Source organism: Neoarius graeffei, chromosome 3 (assembly GCF_027579695.1).
Source record: "Neoarius graeffei isolate fNeoGra1 chromosome 3, fNeoGra1.pri, whole genome shotgun sequence".
Classification (NCBI taxonomy): Eukaryota; Metazoa; Chordata; class Actinopteri; order Siluriformes; family Ariidae; genus Neoarius; species Neoarius graeffei.
The window spans coordinates 7542180-7560096 of NC_083571.1; the positions used below are offsets into that span (position 1 = coordinate 7542180).

Sequence of the window (17917 nt, forward strand, 5' to 3'; positions counted from 1 at the left end):
CAGGTTTCACACCGAACCTTCAAGAGATCCCTAAGACGAACAAACCAAAGTAGATACGCTTCCTTAGATTATCTGGATGTTGGTGCTCGAAAATTTAAAATTTTAATTCTGCACACAGATCTGATTACACGGCTGTTGATGATCCAATTACAGTGAAAGATCATGAAGAAATGAAGCACACAGAGTTGGGAACGTCGTTAAATATAATGCTTTCTGAATTAGTTTATTAGTAAACACAGACATGCCAGAAAGGTGTCCGAGTAGTAAATTTGTTTTCCGAACAGCCCTACGACGAGCCTGCCCGTTTCTTCACCGTCGTAACTGCTGTATGAATTTATTTCACACACTCGTGAACCGAAATGTAGGCTTGAAATGATAAAATGGATGACACTAACAATAGCTGGTTAACTTCTCTTGCTACTAATTTGTCACAAGGTTGCTAGCTCGTCATTTAGGGTAGACTTCCTGAATTTAAAGAGGACCTCATTGATTGATTGAATAATCAATCCGTTAATTGATTGAATTGCTTATTAATTAATCAATTAAAAGACTGCAAGGCACCAAACTGAGAAGAAAAAATAAATTCCGCCAAAGTGACTGGATCAGAAAAGAAAATGTGTTGATGCCACTTCCTGTCCTCAGCACCAGCAGGTCTTTTGGGCGCCACTGCTGCCGTCACACACTCCCGTCTCTTCCTCCAGGGCTGCTAGATCCAGCTGGTCATTGATGGACACCCGCAGGAGATCGAGGTCTTTTTTATTAGTCTGTAACACCAGCTCAGCTAAACGTGTAAAGGACTGAAAAAAAAAAAAAAACCCGGGACAGAAATAAATGAGGTGCAGCAGATTTACAGCTAAAGAAGCAAAATCTATCTCTATCTCTCTGGTACATGCAGCATTAAAAAAATACCCTCTGGATGAAACAGCGAGTGATGAATTTCCTCACCGCGTCCTAATGTTGTGCAAGCTTCTGCATTATATTCAGTATTTTATGTATCAGAGTGTTAATCCTACTGTACAGCGACAATAAGGCCATTCAATTTCCACCTCACTGCTTTTCTATTGACTTCCATATAATTCTCAAGCCTTTATTGTATTCCATGCTATTCTTACCATTTCTGAACTATTCACTATTCTGTTTTATTCTATTCTATTCTATTTTGACAGTCACGTCAACCCTGTTCGTACCGTTTCGCTTCTGTTCTACTCTTTTCTCATCACGTTCTAGTTTCAGGTGATGGAGAATGAACGTACCTCTGTAATGTTGCGATTGGTAAAGGCACTTGTCTCAAAAAAGTCCATTCCATAAGCTTTAGCAAGCTGCAGTTGGGAAATAAACACACGTCTGTTTGTACAGTAACCTTACAGTTTTTAAAAAATGAACACCCACCCACACACACACACCTTGTTTCCCTGCTCTGTAGCCACTTGTCTTTTGAGTTCCTCATCAGATTTGTTTCCAATCAGCACCTTCTGGACTTTGTCAGGAGCGTACTGAAGAGACGGAGAAACAAAAGAGAGTGTAAAGATTCACAAAGCAGTCGTCCTGAGACACAGACAGAGACAGCCGATGCGACAGATACACGTTTTATTGCTTTGTGTGTTATTCATCCATCTACCAATATAACTATCTATTCCTCCAACCATCGAGCCGTCCATCTAGAAGCCAAGAAGCCTTTATTTGTCAGATGTACACTCAAGCACAGGCTGAAGCACACAGTGAAATTCCTCCTCTGCATTTAACCCATTTGAAGCAGTGAACACACACACACATATACCCAGAGCAGTGGGCAGCGATGCTACAGCGCCCAGGGAGCAGTTGGGGGTTTGGTGCCTTGCCCAAGGGCTGTTAACCTAACCTTTGGACTGTGGGGGAAACCAGAGCACCCAGAGGAAACCCATGGGGAGAACATGCAAACTCCACACAGAAAGGCCCTCGCTGGCCGCTGGGCTCGAACCCAGAACCTTCTTGCTGTGAGACGACAGTGCTAACCACTACACTACCGTACCCACCAATATAAACATTTATTTCTCCACCCATCTATTCATCCATCCACCAATATAACCATCTATCCATCCATCCAACCAACGATTCATTCATCCCTACACCAGTATAACCATCTATTCCTCCAGTCATCTCTTCATCTATCCACCTATTCATCCAACCATCTATTCATCCATCTTGTATCCATCCACCTATGTATACACCCATTCATCCATGCAACTATTTGTCCATCCATCTATTCATCCAACCATCTCTCCATCCGTCCGTGTATACATCCATTCATCCAACCAACGATTAATCCATCTATTCGTTCATCCACCTTTGTGTACATCATCCATTCATCCCTCCACTAATATAACTGTCTGTTCATCCATCCATCTCTCCATTCATTCATCTATCTATTCATCCATGCAACTATTTATCCATCCATCCTTCTATTCATCCATCCATCTACCAATATAACCATATATTCCTCCATCCATCCATCCATCCATCCATCCATCCATCCATCCATCCATCCATCCATCCATCTATTCATCCAACTCTTTCTCCATCCACCTACATATACATCATCCATCCATTCATTTATCCATCCATTCATCCATGCAACTATTTATCTGTCCATCCATCCATCCATCCATCCATCCTTCTATTCATCCATCCAGCTACCAATATAACCATCCATCCATCCATCCATCCATCCATTCATCCGACTCTTTGTCCATCCACCTACGTATACATTCATCCATCAATTCATTTATTCATCCATCCACCTATTTATCTATCCATCCATTCATCCAACCATTTATCCATCTAGTCATACATCAATCTGTTCATTTACAGCTCAGTGCAAAAGTTTTCACCCCATTTACCTCCGTATTATTGGATAAAAGTCACAAAAATAGCAAACCAGAATAAAAGACAAAAAAGGCCTGAGAGGTCACATTTCATCATAAACATTATAGAATGCAATGTAATAAATATAATATAACGTATATAATTCTTGTCCAGTATATGCAATTCTCTTGTACCTTATAGCATTTTATTCAAGTTCTATTTCAGTCAGTGAGTGTATATTCCATATTAAAAGTGGATTTCTATTTGAATTCATGAGAATTCTGTCCCGTTTTATTCAGGTCTGCATAACTCCATTCTACTCAATTCTGTTGAAATCAATACTATTCTATTGTATTGTATTTTCTCTTATTATAGCTGCTGTATGTCTATTCTATCAGTAAAACTATATTGTAACTCTATTATATTTTAGAAAATATACTTTGACTTTAAACATCGTCTGATGTAATAATTAGTTGTTTTTGGTTTACATTTTTGTTTTTATCGGGATCAGAAATCCTGCTTAGTGCATTTTAGATGTCAAATACATTTCTTCTTATTATTTTTCTTATTCTTCTTCTTCTGATGATGATGATGATGATGATGATGTGACTCCCACCTCGTCCACATCACTGGCCCATTTCATGATGTGCTGAAAGGAGCGCTCACTCGTGATGTCATACACCAGAAAGATTCCCTGGTGAAGAAAAACAGCAACGAGTCATTTAATATGTTAAACAGTTTTAATTCAGTGCTGTTGATTTTTATTTGTACCAAGTGTCCAGGTTCATCCGTCACAGTACAGTGATTTAACTAACAGCACCTTTCCACTGAACGGTGTGGTACGGTACCAAACCCAGTACCGAATCCATGATCCTACATTCTGGTGTTATTTCCACTGCTGAGTGAGTCGTACTGTAACTACGGTACGTACCTCTGATCAGTTTGGTTCACGTTTCCTTTCTGAGAACCAATCAGAAGGATGTGGGCGGAGCTAGAATAATGCAGATCACTAATTGGTCGAATCACAGAATGAGAATAGTCCTCCTGATAATATCTCAATTGGATTATTTTTTTTTAACTCGACACTACGATCCTCACAGTGATCTTCAGCGGCGTAGCGACTGTCGGACAAAGACGCTAATTTTTCTTTTCGAATCTTTTTTCTCGAAGCTTCATGGAGCAACTTCACAATTTTATCACACGGTCTCGTTCATTTTTATTTTTACCCACAGTAATATTTTTTAGTTGTTTAATATTTGACACTTATTAGCCACGACCCATGTAAAATCAGCCATCTTATAATAACGGCTTCTTATTCACTACATAGGGCAGGCCTATTCAACTAGCGGCCCGCGGGCCAGATGCGGCCCGATGAAAATTTTGTGCGGCCCGCCATGAGAATGGACTCCTCGTGATCTTGCTGAATCATACTTGCTGTGATTGTCGAGCATAGGCCTATGATTTGCAAGTAGCGCAACGCTGCCCCCAATGGTCATACTAATTCTTGAGTTTTCACACAAGCACAACACATGAAACTGCTCAACCTGACCTTTCCTGATTGAATATTTGCGAGAAAATTAGCGTTGAATTAAAATAAAAATAAATGCCACTGATAGGTCTGCTGCACGGACTGGCCAGCGGGAGTTTTCCCGGTGGGCCGGTGGTTCAGTGTGGGCCGGCGGAAAAAAAAAAAAAACAGTTGCGCGCTGGCCTTTAATATGATAAGCAATGTTAACAGTTTCTTTAAGAAACTGTTAACATTGTTTATCATATTAAAGGCCAGCGCGCAACTGTAATAAGCAATGTTAACAGTTTCTTTAAGAAACTGTTAACATTGCTTATCATATTAAAGGCCAGCGCGCAACTGTTTTTTTTTTTTTTCTCCGCCGGCCCACACTGAACCACCGGCCCACCGGGAAAACTCCCGCTACTCCCGATGGCCAGTCCGTGTCTGCCTGAATACTTTGAATCAGGAACTACAGGGCTGTGAAAAGTCGATTGCGGATTTAGTGGACAGGCTATGTGCCTGAAGCCAAGTTGACAATCTTAACAAAAGACTTGAGTGACTCAAAATGAATGCACTTTCCACACCTCCGTGAATTTATGACCACTGCACCCGGACGTCACATTACACACGTAATGACAGACTTTCATGGCAAAACTGACTGAGAACTTTACGCAAAGATTCCAAAAGTTCACCATCCCCAAAGAAATGCTGTTGTTTGCCCGTGACCCTTTCTGTCTTGCTCCCGATGGAGAAGTGAGTTTAAAAGCGCAAGAGGTATGTTGTGTTAATGAAAGCATGTTTCAGATGGAATTAGTGGATTTGCAGTCTTCCTTTGCTTTAAAAACGTACTTGCAGTCTGAGGGTGCAGACAACTTTTGGTCTAAACATGTTAGCAAGCAACAGTACCCCACAATAAGGAAAGTGGCTTTGCAAATACTGACAATGTTTGGGTCCACTTATACCTGCGAGTCTAGCTTTTCTCATTTGAATGCCATCAAAACAAAGTCACGTTGTTCTTTGACCAATGAGAAGTTGCATGAATGCCTCAGGATTGCTCTTACCACTTATGAGCCTAATTATCTTGAAATAGCCAAATCAAGACAGTGCAATTTTTCACACTGATTGGCTACATTCAAAAACTATGCTGTGATGTAGGCATGTGTGGCAACATAGGCTACCTGTCAGAAAATTGTTTGTTTTGGATGATTTGTGTGTTATGTGTGTCATGGATAGTGTGTTATGTCAGCATAAATTGAAATAGCCAAATCAGAAACTGTTTGGAAAAAAAAAACAGTTTGATGTGATGTGAACTGATATGATGTGATACATAGTTTGTGTGCAATGAACCTGTCCTATAGATAAGTTGTTTTGTTATGCTGTGTTTTTAATGCTGTGATGTAGGCCTATTATACATAGCTTGTGTGGCAACTTGGTTATCTGTCAGAAGGAAGAATGTTTTGGATGGATAGTGTTATGTGTGTTATGGACAAGTGTGTTATGTCAGCATAAAATCAAATTGAAATAGCTAAATCAAAAACTATTTAAAAAAAAGATGTTAGAATGTTTTTTGTTTACAAATTTGAGTAATTGCTTTTGCACTGGATAAAATTTTGCTTTGACATTAAATGCAGTTGGATGCAATTATTTTGCGGTGTCTTTTTGTATGCGGCCCCCGAAAACTCAGTGATATTTCCAATCGGCCCTCTTGGTACTAAAGTTGAATAGCCCTGACATAGGATATAACAACATCGTGGTACTGGAGCGCAAGACCCCTGATAATATAAAGGGCATCTGAGATTCAGCCTGCCTGTTTAACGTCTGACAAAATTTGCACGTAAAATTCTTTCTTGGCGTTAAGATTAAAGTATTGGCACCCCTGCGTCTTCTCCCGCCCCCTTTGGGTTGCTCACTGTGTCTCAACACCAACCGTTCACCGTGTGAGTGAGACAGCAAGATGATTTTAAAGGCAGCAAGACACACATTTTTGGATAGAAGGCAAAAAAAAAATTATGTCAGTTAAAAAAAATCTATTTGAATTGATCATCCACGTATTCACCCATCTACCTATTTATCCATCGAATCAGACATACAGTATATCTATTCACCCATTCATTTACAGCTGAGTGCACCCCCCAATTGTAACTGTAGCAGTGGGGGCGTGGCCAAGCGCCGGATTATGAATAGAGGGTGAGGCCAAGGAAGGTGAGTGGCAAAACGATCACACCTGTGTTTAATGATGCTGTGTGTGTGTGTGTTTTGCAGTGATGATTGAGGGCCGATAAGGAGGCAGCGAGCTGAGAGGAGAGAGTTCTCCCAGGTTTTGGCACCAGTGTTAATGCCCCTGGGAGTGGGCAGAGCACTGAAGCACAGGTGAAGTAGTGGTGGTAAAGTCCCTCTTTTATTTATAACTAGCTTTTCAGCCATGACTACATCAATTAAACACAGGTGTGATCGTTTTGCCAATCACCTTCCTTGGCCACACCCCAACTGCCACGGTAACCATCACTATTCTTGGGTTTCAGTCACGGGACTTTTCTTAGCGATTTCACTTCCGGTAAAACAGCTGGTGGTCAAGCAAACCAAAATGGCTGCCGTAGCGCAAACAACTAGCGATAAGTTACCAGAGTACGCTCGTAATCTAGAAGCCACTGCTGGCTTTAGATATATTCAGAAGATCGCGATGTGCAATGGAATCGACCCCGACAGTCTGGGAAAGAAGGATTTATCATACGATCTGGAAAACGACCCTTCAGTCGAGTTCCCCAACATCTCGAACTATCTGGTGTTGCAGACGTCCTTCTACACCGCAAAACAGATGAAAGCGTGGAAGAGTACGGAGGCTTACAACTTTTTTTTTTTGTACGTGGCTGGGTAAAGGACCTCACTATCAAGTCGCTGCCCAATGAATCCTGTATTGTTTTTGCGTGTGTAAGCTTTTTGTTTGCGTCTTTACAACGAAGCACAAACAAACAACAGTTGGCTTGATTCTCACTCGTCTTGGCTCTTATCTCTCCGCTAAATCATTCACAAAGATCATCAGAAACCCCTTTAAAGACCTGGATCTTAGTTAAACAAGACGGAGAAGAAGTGATCACGGCGCGTTGTAACTGTACGGCTGGGCTTTGTGAGGAGGAAACAAAGAAACAGCTGGAGAATCAGCTTTAGCGCTTCGGGACAAAAAAAAAGTAGCGTAAAATAACGACACATAGCAAGAAAAGTACTTGGAAAACACTAAAGCTGAGACGGAAATACAAACCTTTCACCAAGTGATCACCGCAAACTCCAGCACGCTTCGACTCGGCTCCCTTCGATTTCAGTCCGAGGTTCACTGAAAAGCCGCCTTTCTCCACGTCTTTTTGTGAAATCCTGTGTTCGTTCAGCCTTTATTAGTTCACACTGAACCCTGAAGAAACTTTTATCAGTTTCATGGTTTGATCGAGTCGCTTCAACGCGAGCGTACGGGATTTTTCATGCGAGCAATGCACCTTCTCCGTACAAACGTTTTGTCAGCTGAGCTTTGGTCGACCACCAGCTAAAGTTTTGAATAACTAATGAGGTGGATGTGACGTCACGTGAAACCCAAGAATTCTTCCCACTGTTTTGGATTTGTGACGATTTTGTGCCAGACAGAAAAGCGATCACCCTGTATACAGTCAGATAGTCTCATCTCTCATCTCATTATCTGTAGCCGCTTTATCCTGTTCTACAGGGTCGCAGGCAAGCTGGATCCTATCCCAGCTGACTACGGGCAAAAGGCGGGGTACACCCTGGACAAGTCGCCAGGTCATCACAGGGCTGACACATAGACACAGACAACCATTCACACTCACATTCACACCTACGCTCAATTTAGAGTCACCAGTTAACCTAACCTGCATGTCTTTGGACTGTGGGGGAAACCGGAGCACCCGGAGGAAACCCACGCAGACACGGGGAGAACGTGCAAACTCCGCACAGAAAGGCCCTCGCCGGCCACGGGGCTCAAACCCAGGACCTTCTTGCTGTGAGGCGACAGTGCTAACCACTACACCACCGTGCCGCCCCCAGTCAGATAGTATTGTTTTTTTTTTCATTTGTGACATGACAACGACGCGGTACACTGAAAAGCAAAACCTTCACTGCATTGCTTTATCTCTTCAGTGAAAAAAGAACACGCAAGGGGATTGTTCTTATTTCCAGTCAGAAGTACTGTCAATGTAACGTCCTGTTGCACTGCATTTCACGTTCATCAGCGCACTGCACTCGTGCCATGCTGAAATGCGTTCACGTCCAACTCTAAGCTGCATTTAAGGGCGTGGCTCGAATCAGAGAAAAGAACATGGGCTTGAAAGTGTCATTTTCCATGAGGTGTCAGCGTCGACATCAATTTATTGGCTTGTTATTTCTTCATTCTGACTGCACTGAACCTTTAATTCAGAATTATTATTATTATTATTATTATTACAGCGGGTGGCACGGTGGTTTAGTGGTTAGCGCTGTCGCCTCACAGCAAGAAGGTCCGGGTTCGAGCCCCGTGGCCGGCGAGGGCCTTTCTGTGCGGAGTTTGCATGTTCTCCCCGTGTCCGCGTGGGTTTCCTCCGGGTGCTCCGGTTTCCCCCACAGTCCAAAGACATGCAGGTTAGGTTAACTGGTGACTCTAAATTGAGCGTAGGTGTGAATGTGAGTGTGAATGGTTGTCTGTGTCTATGTGTCAGCCCTGTGATGACCTGGCGACTTGTCCAGGGTGTACCCCGCCTTTCGCCCGTAGTCAGCTGGGATAGGCTCCAGCTTGCCTGCGACCCTGTAGAAGGATAAAGCGGCTAGAGATAATGAGATGAGATGAGATTATTATTACAGGCGTGGAATTTTCTCCATCTCACACTAAAAGTAGGCTGATTTACAAGTCTGATCTACAAATGGGCTTCAAAGCCCATTATTGGAGTGTTTCATTCACTTTACTTGTGATGTACCTTTCCAAAATGTGACACGTGCCCGGAGTCTTATTCCTGTGTGATGGATGAGCTCACCTGTGCCCGTCTGTAGTACTGTTTAGTGATGGTCTGATATCGCTCCTGTCCTGCCGTGTCCCTATAAGAGTCAGGCATACAGCAGAGTCAGCACCAACACCATCACCATCACAGTGTAGAGCTCATATCCAACCTCTCACTTACTCACCATATCTGTATTCTCACTTTGATTCCATCGATCTCTAACGTCTTCATTTTAAAATCCACTCCTGATGGACAAATAGAGAAACAGCAGATTGACACGAGATACTTCTTATACAATTAAACTGCAGCAGTAAACTAAAAAAAAAAAAAAAAGACCAGAACGTCAAGGACGTAGTCGCTCATCTGACCTGCCATCAAAACAACCATGACGACCAAAACGTCAAACAGAACTGAAATGTGAGAGAGGAGCAACCTCCACGACTAACTGTTTACAACAGGAAAATCAACAAAGGACTAAATTTTGTTCCTTGAGGGAAGATCGACCCAAAAACTCGATCAGAACTGGAATCGGATGAGAAATCTGAGAGGAGATACAATTCTTGTGAGAGGCCTGGAAAATTTGTTTAATTTGGCCTCGTTAGCAAAAAATTTGACAAAACAACGATCGAGTTTTACACGGACTGATGAGTTCTTTCAAACAAAACAATTGGAACGGAAATCCATGGAGAACTGACAGAGGAGATACGATTTAACTGAGTTGTGGACGATGGATGGATGACAGAATGACAGACGTCACGCCATGACAACAGCTCATCGGCCTTATGGTCAGATAACAAGCTAAGAAGAAATGCAAATTTAATTCGTAAAATCACTTTTAGCTGATAGACAAGTTTCTGTTCCCTGACAAGATGGAGGCTTGTGAATTGACAGGTCAAAGTTCATGGAAATAAAGTTGCCATGATGACAAAGAAAAAGAAAGAAAAGGCAAATGCATCGTTCTCCCCCGAGCGCTTTGGCGTGTCAGGGCCGATATGCTTTAAATTTGCCGACACGCTATTTTTGGAGTATGTGGTAATCTAAAGAGTCGAGTTGTAGGTGGAAAAAGGAGAAAAGGATTTCCTTTGACCCTCTTCGAACTCACCTTGAAGATTCCTTCCCAAGTTTGAATTTGTCGCGTTTGGAGCGAATGGTGCGAAAAACAAAAAACAATGAATTGAGTTGAGCGAGTGAGCAACAGTTCTGTAGGCGGAAACAAACACCTTGTTGATAAGAGAGCTCAGAGATCAGAAAATGGCCAGATTGGTTCGAGATTTTTTTTTTGCCAGGAAGGATATAGTAACTCATATAATCACTCTTTACAACCGTGGTGCGCAGAAAAGCATCTCAGCAGAAACGCAACAGAGAGGGAAGAGCACACTGGGTTCCAAGAACAGGAGTCTTAGAATCAAGAACGAGTTGATGATGATGATGACGACGATGATGCCCTTTATTGTCACTAGTCTCATGTACCAGCGAAATTAGCCGTCAACCTGTCCGAACATATACAACATACAATTGACATAGGGTAGACAGGACAGGAAGACAGGGATGAAGATAAAAAGGAAACACAACATAAGGAAAAAAAGAACCCCCCCCCCCCCCCCCCCCCCCCCCCACTATGCTCCTGTCAGGAGTACAGTGTGGGAACATTTAAAAAAAACCTTTGCACAAAGCACACAACAACACAAGTACACTTTAAACACGGGACTTGAGTGGGGGAATCAGGGGTAGGGGGTAAGGGGGGGAGGGGAGGAGGTAATCCAGCGCAAGCAAGCAGCCGTCCGCTCCTGCAGCCATGAAGGCGCTGGTCACGCACCCGCTTGTCACACTGGGGGTAAAAATGGCGACCGCGGAGAGTTAGAGAAGGAATGCGAGGGCGAGAGTGTCTCCCGGCAGTGACCTTCAGGGGGAAATGTTGTCTCAACAACGGCCTTAAAGTGCCATTCCACCACTGGATGTATTCTTTGGCATAAAATACAATATATTTTGACAACATATATAAATGGTATCACTAGACAGAGAAATCTTTTAGCTTCAAAATGATATATCAAACATAATTTTTTGACAACGACAAGTATATTAATTTTGCGACCAAAGTCACCTACCCTTTTAATTTCCGTGCGTGATGTCATCGGCAGGTTCCCCTTCTTGTGTACCACATGACGTGTGACATGGCACATATTATCAGCAATGGCGGATAGAACGCGATAAAAATAATACCAATAAATCTAGCTAATACCAATAAATCTAGCTAACTGAAAGATTAACTCAAAATTTTTCGCAATTTTTTTGGCCCCCATATACGAGGAGAAATGACTCTCTCACTTTGGGGGTTTCCTGGTCTAAAAATAGACTGACACGTGGTACACAAGAAGGGGAACCTGCCGATGACATCACGCGCGGAAATTAAAAGGGTAGGTGACTTTGGTCGCAAAATTAATATACTTGTCGTTGTCAAAAAATGATGTTTGATATATCATTTTGAAGCTAAAAGATTTCTCTGTCTAGTCATGTTGTCATAAAATATATTGTATTTTATGCCAAAGAATACATCCAATGGTGGAATGGCACTTTAACCAAGGCCGGTGCTGTCTCAGGGAGCCGAATGTCGATAAGATATGAATTGTTTGGTCTTTCCAGATGCAGTCTTTGCACGTCCACACCACTCGTCCATATCTGTCCATTCCGTCCATTCTATTCAAATTGATCTCCAAAAAACGTATTCCTTGCAAAGCTGAAAGCTGCTCCAAGATAACAACCATTTTGTGGTTAAAGTTCTGAATGTCCACAGTCCGAGTGCCAACAGCTTTGCCCACCACTCCAATCATATCGGGCAGCTTTGTGGGGCTTTGAACAGCTGTCACCGTTGTCTGGTTTCCTCGATATACCAGGGCAATGCCTAATCCAATCAGCAAAAGTCCTGTAATCATGGTTCCGAATAGGTAGATATCTTCAATGTCCTCCACAGAAAGAATTGCCAGGCACACGACCTGCCACTGCTCCCACGCGTCCATCGTGTAACCAGCCGTGAACGTTCCGGCAGGACAGATGGGTTCCCCCGAACCCAAAACTGTGTCAATTTCGTTAGGAGACCAGTTTATCAATTCCATGCTTTTTTTAGTTTAGAAAGTAATGCAGGAAGAGTCTCTTCAAAAAGTACAGCAGACGAGACAAGACACAGAAGCACAAGCAGGGAAAAAAAAGGAGGGAGAGGGAGAGCAGAAAATGCGACCGCCTTCCGTGGAAGCACGGAGAGAAAAAAAATGGCCGGTGAGGGTGTATAACTTCTTGTTTTGCTGTGACAAGAAATTAATTTCACACTCACATTAAAAGAGATATTAATCATTATTAAAGAGCTCGTTCATATCCTGTGGTTATGGCACTCAGGCCTGGGACAGTTTTATTCCTGTAATATATGTCACGCTGTCTTAAAGCCTACTGAAGCGAGATCTAGGGCAGAGCCCATTCCGGGCCGTCTCTCAGAGCCGCTGGAGCAGATTCACTCTCCGGTCCAGGACTTTATCGACTCGCTTTAAGGTTACTGTTTTATCCAAATAGTGCAATCCAGACAGTTCCCATCCTTCCAGCATGAATGAGCGCCTCACTAGAAAGGTTCCTTATTGATTTTTTTGTTGTTGTTTGTTTGATTGCTGGTAAAATACACCGACTCTGAAAACAAAGCCAGCTTGTTTATTACCGCAGATGGCCATGTGGTTGGTTGAGTTGCTGTAGCAAATGGAAAAGACTGACCTGGCATCCAGGCATGAGGATTTTTGAACAAAACAGGGCATAATTTAACATATAAATCAAGAAACGAAAACTAACATACGCCACTCTGCAATTCCAGGTCAACAAAAATAATAATAATAATTTAAAAAAAAATTAATGATATCACTGTTGAATTCTAGATTCTGATTGGTCTGAAGGTGAGGTGATTAGTTTTCTCGAACGGCAGCTCTAACATTAGTGCAGCTGCAAATCACAGGTCTAAGATAGCGTCGTATCTGATCAAATTTGCCCCAAGAAAAGTATCTCCTGATTTTTTTCCCTTTCATTACTTCCTCTTATTTTCTCAACCTACATTCCTTACATATCTTTATAGCGCTCTGCTTCACTGTTATCGTTTTTTCCTTTTCCAGTTCAGTCTCTGATTTCATCTCATCTCATTATCTCTAGCCGCTTTATCCTGTTCTACAGGGTCGCAGGCAAGCTGGAGCCTATCCCAGCTGACTACGGGCAAAAGGCGGGGTACACCCTGGACAAGTCGCCAGGTCATCACAGGGCTGACACATAGACACAGACAACCATTCACACCTACGCTCAATTTAGAGTCACCAGTTAACCTAACCTGCATGTCTTTGGACTGTGGGGGAAACCAGAGCACCCGGAGGAAACCCACGCGGACACGGGGAGAACATGCAAACTCCGCACAGAAAGGCCCTCGCCGGACACGGGGCTCGAACCTGGACCTTCTTGCTGTGAGGCGACAGCGCTAACCACTACACCATCATTTTCCTTTTTGAATGCCTGCTGAATTCTAGATTCTGATTGGTCTGAAGGTGAGGTGTTGATTAGTTTTCTCGAACGGCAGCTCTAACATTAGTGCAGCTGCAAATCACAGGTCTAACAGTTTATCGTTTCTATGGCAACAGCTCCTTCACAGTGGACACTGTTTATTTAACGTTTCTGGAAGGAGTCGACAGCGTCGGCGCTCTGTAACAGTCAGGAAGTTTTCCGACATTTTCAGGACTTTTTTTTAAATTGATTTATTCGTTATTAAAATGATACAAGAACATCATTATAAATGTCTCACACAATATAGTGCAAACACTTATTTCCGTTGTGTTCCAAAAGGAGTTACATGATCAACATAGAGTATACAATAACAAGTGGGGTTAAAAATTATATAGTCAGCAAAGTAAAAATACAACAATAAGTAACGATGATCATGGATTTAAAAAATTCACAACCCAGTCCCTCGAGTCACCAGTAGAGGGCAGTGTGTAGAGTTCTCATTTGTGATTCACTCACTGAGCTCGATATAAAATCTGGCGAGATCATCGGCTCGTTAGAATGAACAGTGAAGCCATCTGGCCGCCATCTTTGAGATTTGTGAGTGGTAAGATAGCGTCGTATCTGATCAAATTTGCCCCAAGAAAAGCATCTCCTGACTTTTTTCCCTTTCATTACATCGTCTTATTTTCTCAACCTTACCTACATTCCTTACATATCTTTATAGCGCTCTGCTTCACTGTTATCGTTTTTTCCTTTTCCAGTTCAGTCTCTGATCATTTTCCTTTTTGAATGCCTGTTTTACTAGAGCGGCGGCGACAATTATCGACAGTCCATGATTATCGACACCTTTTCAGATTTACCAATAAAAAAATTTTACAGAGGTGAGTTTCAGTTCCAACAGTTATTATTGGTTAATTAATCAACCGGAAGACCCGCCTCATACTTTGATCTTGTCGTCTGATGACACAGCTCGTTACCTGAGATGGAATTTTTTTCGCACGATCAGCAATTTTTCAGAAAACCTGGACGTTATCATCGCAGGAAACTCTGAGGCTTAGTACGGAGAGGAGACGAGGGGATCAGGACACTTCGTCCAATAGTTAAGACGTTTCGTCCAAAGCCTTTTTTATATGCACTCAATTATTTTATATTTTCAGGTATTCTGGTGTTCGTGAACGAAAGCCCCGCGAGAGCGCTGCTCCGCGCCTGAAGATTTAACATGATCCAGCCAGAAACACAGACATGCAAGTGAGCAGCCTGTAACGACAAGGGAGTTAAACTCATCCCAGGGTCAGTAAGTGGCACGGGCTGATGTGGTTACGTCCCTTAGTTGTCGAAGCTGCTTCGGTCAAATTCCATTGAGAATTCCTTGTTTTATTGAACGAACAAATACCTGAAATATAAAATAATTAATAGTGCGTATGAAAAAGGCTTTGGACAAAATGTACTCGATGGTCGGTAGAAGCGTCTCGTCTTCAGAAAAGTCTGCTACAGCGAGCTGTGCTTGAATCCATTCGCTAAATATCGCGTAAATCACCAATTTGTCCACTGAGTCACTGCTGTCTCTGTCCTTAGAAATGTTCCAGGGAGTCAAAAACAAACACAATTATTCATTGAACATCATCGAAAACGTCAACAAAACCACTGAAGTGTTGCAGCGAAAAAAATTTTTTGCAAAAAAAAAAGTCATTATGATCATACAACCCCAATTCCAATGTTACCAATTAACCAAATAATTTTTTAGCGTCACACAACTTTTTCAGTCTTTTGTTTCTCCGTTCCAACTTTCCTGAAACATGTTACTGACATCAAATTCAAAATGAGCATCCGATATGTTGTCTTTGTACAACCCCGATTCCAAAAAAGTTGGGACAAAGTACAAATTGTAAATAAAAACGGAATGCAATGATGTGGAAGTTTCAAAATTCCATATTTTATTCAGAATAGAACATAGATGACATATCAAATGTTTAAACTGAGAAAATGTATCATTTAAAGAGAAAAATTAGGTGATTTTAAATTTCATGACAACAACACATCTCAAAAAAGTTGGGACAAGGCCATGTTTCCCACTGTGAGACATCCCCTTTTCTCTTTACAACAGTCTGTAAACGTCTGGGGACTGAGGAGACAAGTTGCTCAAGTTTAGGGATAGGAATGTTAACCCATTCTTGTCTAATGTAGGATTCTAGTTGCTCAACTGTCTTAGGTCTTTTTTGTCGTATCTTCCGTTTTATGATGCGCCAAATGTTTTCTATGGGTGAAAGATCTGGACTGCAGGCTGGCCAGTTCAGTACCCGGACCCTTCTTCTACGCAGCCATGATGCTGTAATTGATGCAGTATGTGGTTTGGCATTGTCGTGTTGGAAAATGCAAGGTCTTCCCTGAAAGAGACGTCGTCTGGATGGGAGCATATGTTGCTCTAGAACCTGGATATACCTTTCAGCATTGATGGTGTCTTTCCAGATGTGTAAGCTGCCCATGCCACACGCACTAATGCAACCCCATACCATCAGAGATGCAGGCTTCTGAACTGAGCGCCGATAACAACTTGGGTCGTCCTTCTCCTCTTTAGTCCGAATGACACGGCGTCCCTGATTTCCATAAAGAACTTCAAATTTTGATTCGTCTGACCACAGAACAGTTTTCCACTTTGCCACAGTCCATTTTAAATGAGCCTTGGCCCAGAGAAGACGTCTGCGCTTCTGGATCGTGTTTAGATACGGCTTCTTCTTTGAACTATAGAGTTTTAGCTGGCGACGGCGGATGGCACGGTGAATTGTGTTCACAGATAATGTTCTCTGGAAATATTCCTGAGCCCATTTTATGATTTCCAATACAGAAGCATGCCTGTATGTGATGCAGTGCCGTCTAAGGGCCCGAAGATCACGGGCACCCAGTATGGTTTTCCGGCCTTGACCCTTACGCACAGAGATTCTTCCAGATTCTCTGAATCTTTTGATGAGATTATGCACTGTAGATGATGATATGTTCAAACTCTTTGCAATTTTACACTGTCGAACTCCTTTCTGATATTGCTCCACTATTTGTCGGCGCAGAATTAGGGGGATTGGTGATCCTCTTCCCATCTTTACTTCTGAGAGCCGCTGCCACTCCAAGATGCTCTTTTTATACCCAGTCATGTTAATGACCTATTGCCAATTGACCTAATGAGTTGCAATTTGGTCCTCCAGCTGTTCCTTTTTTGTACCTTTAACTTTTCCAGCCTCTTATTGCCCCTGTCCCAACTTTTTTGAGATGTACTGCTGTCATGAAATTTCAAATGAGCCAATATTTGGCATGAAATTTCAAAATGTCTCACTTTCGACATTTGATATGTTGTCTATGTTCTATTGTGAATACAATATCAGTTTCTGAGATTTGTAAATTATTGCATTCCGTTTTTATTTACAATCTGTACTTTGTCCCAACTTTTTTGGAATCGGGGTTGTACTATTTTCAATGAAATACAGGGTTTCCGCGCACGATTGATTTGCAAATTATCGCATTCTGTTTTGATTTACACTTTACACAGCGTCCCAACTATTTTGGAACCGGGGTTGTAATTTTCCTTTCCAGTGTGATTTCAAGAAAGTACACGACACTTTCAGGTCCACTGAAAACCTAAACAATTCCCCACGGGACGAAATTCCTTTCCAGAATTTCTCACTTCCTGTTCGTCAGGAGGACGTGGCGAATAAAATCCATGTAAAAATATTTTGTCCGACAATTTTCCAAGAAACAAATCACATCGCAAAGTAAAAGGGTGATCGAAAGTAAAAGCTGGCGTCATATTCAAAGAAAACGTCCTTCACTTTGCTTGACGAGAAAGGCTGCAAAAATGAATCATTGACGAACGTTAACGCTAAGAGGGCAGCTGACGGTAAAACGACTCTCGACCATATGCTATTGACCCTTCTTTTATTGCATTCTAAATGGTTTCCGGCTAAAGAGGTGAGATCATTGTATGTATGAATATGGTCTCTGTTCAGAAAGAAGAACTAAGGGGCGTCGTGGCTCAGGTGGCTAAGGTGCCATACCATAAATCCGGGGACCTGGGTTCGATTCCAACCCAAGGTCATTT

The 17917-nt window shown here is 42.2% G+C and overlaps 1 protein-coding gene across 3 annotated transcripts in view; it reads right to left on the reverse strand.

The window, feature by feature from the left end:
- Nucleotides 1–204: 204 nt before the first annotated feature.
- Nucleotides 205–17917, reverse strand: part of rab15 (RAB15, member RAS oncogene family) — a 49354-nt gene continuing 31641 nt past the window's right edge. For all 3 annotated transcript variants that reach the window (XM_060916335.1, XM_060916334.1, XM_060916333.1), the window contains exons 2-7: nucleotides 9503–9563; nucleotides 9355–9415; nucleotides 3458–3535; nucleotides 1404–1493; nucleotides 1254–1319; nucleotides 205–797 (exon numbers count right to left, since the gene is read on the reverse strand). In XM_060916335.1, coding sequence (XP_060772318.1) covers nucleotides 639–797; nucleotides 1254–1319; nucleotides 1404–1493; nucleotides 3458–3535; nucleotides 9355–9415; nucleotides 9503–9549 — 501 coding nt within the window. In that variant the 5' untranslated portion in view covers nucleotides 9550–9563 and the 3' untranslated portion in view covers nucleotides 205–638. The remainder of the gene's footprint in view (nucleotides 798–1253; nucleotides 1320–1403; nucleotides 1494–3457; nucleotides 3536–9354; nucleotides 9416–9502; nucleotides 9564–17917) is intronic.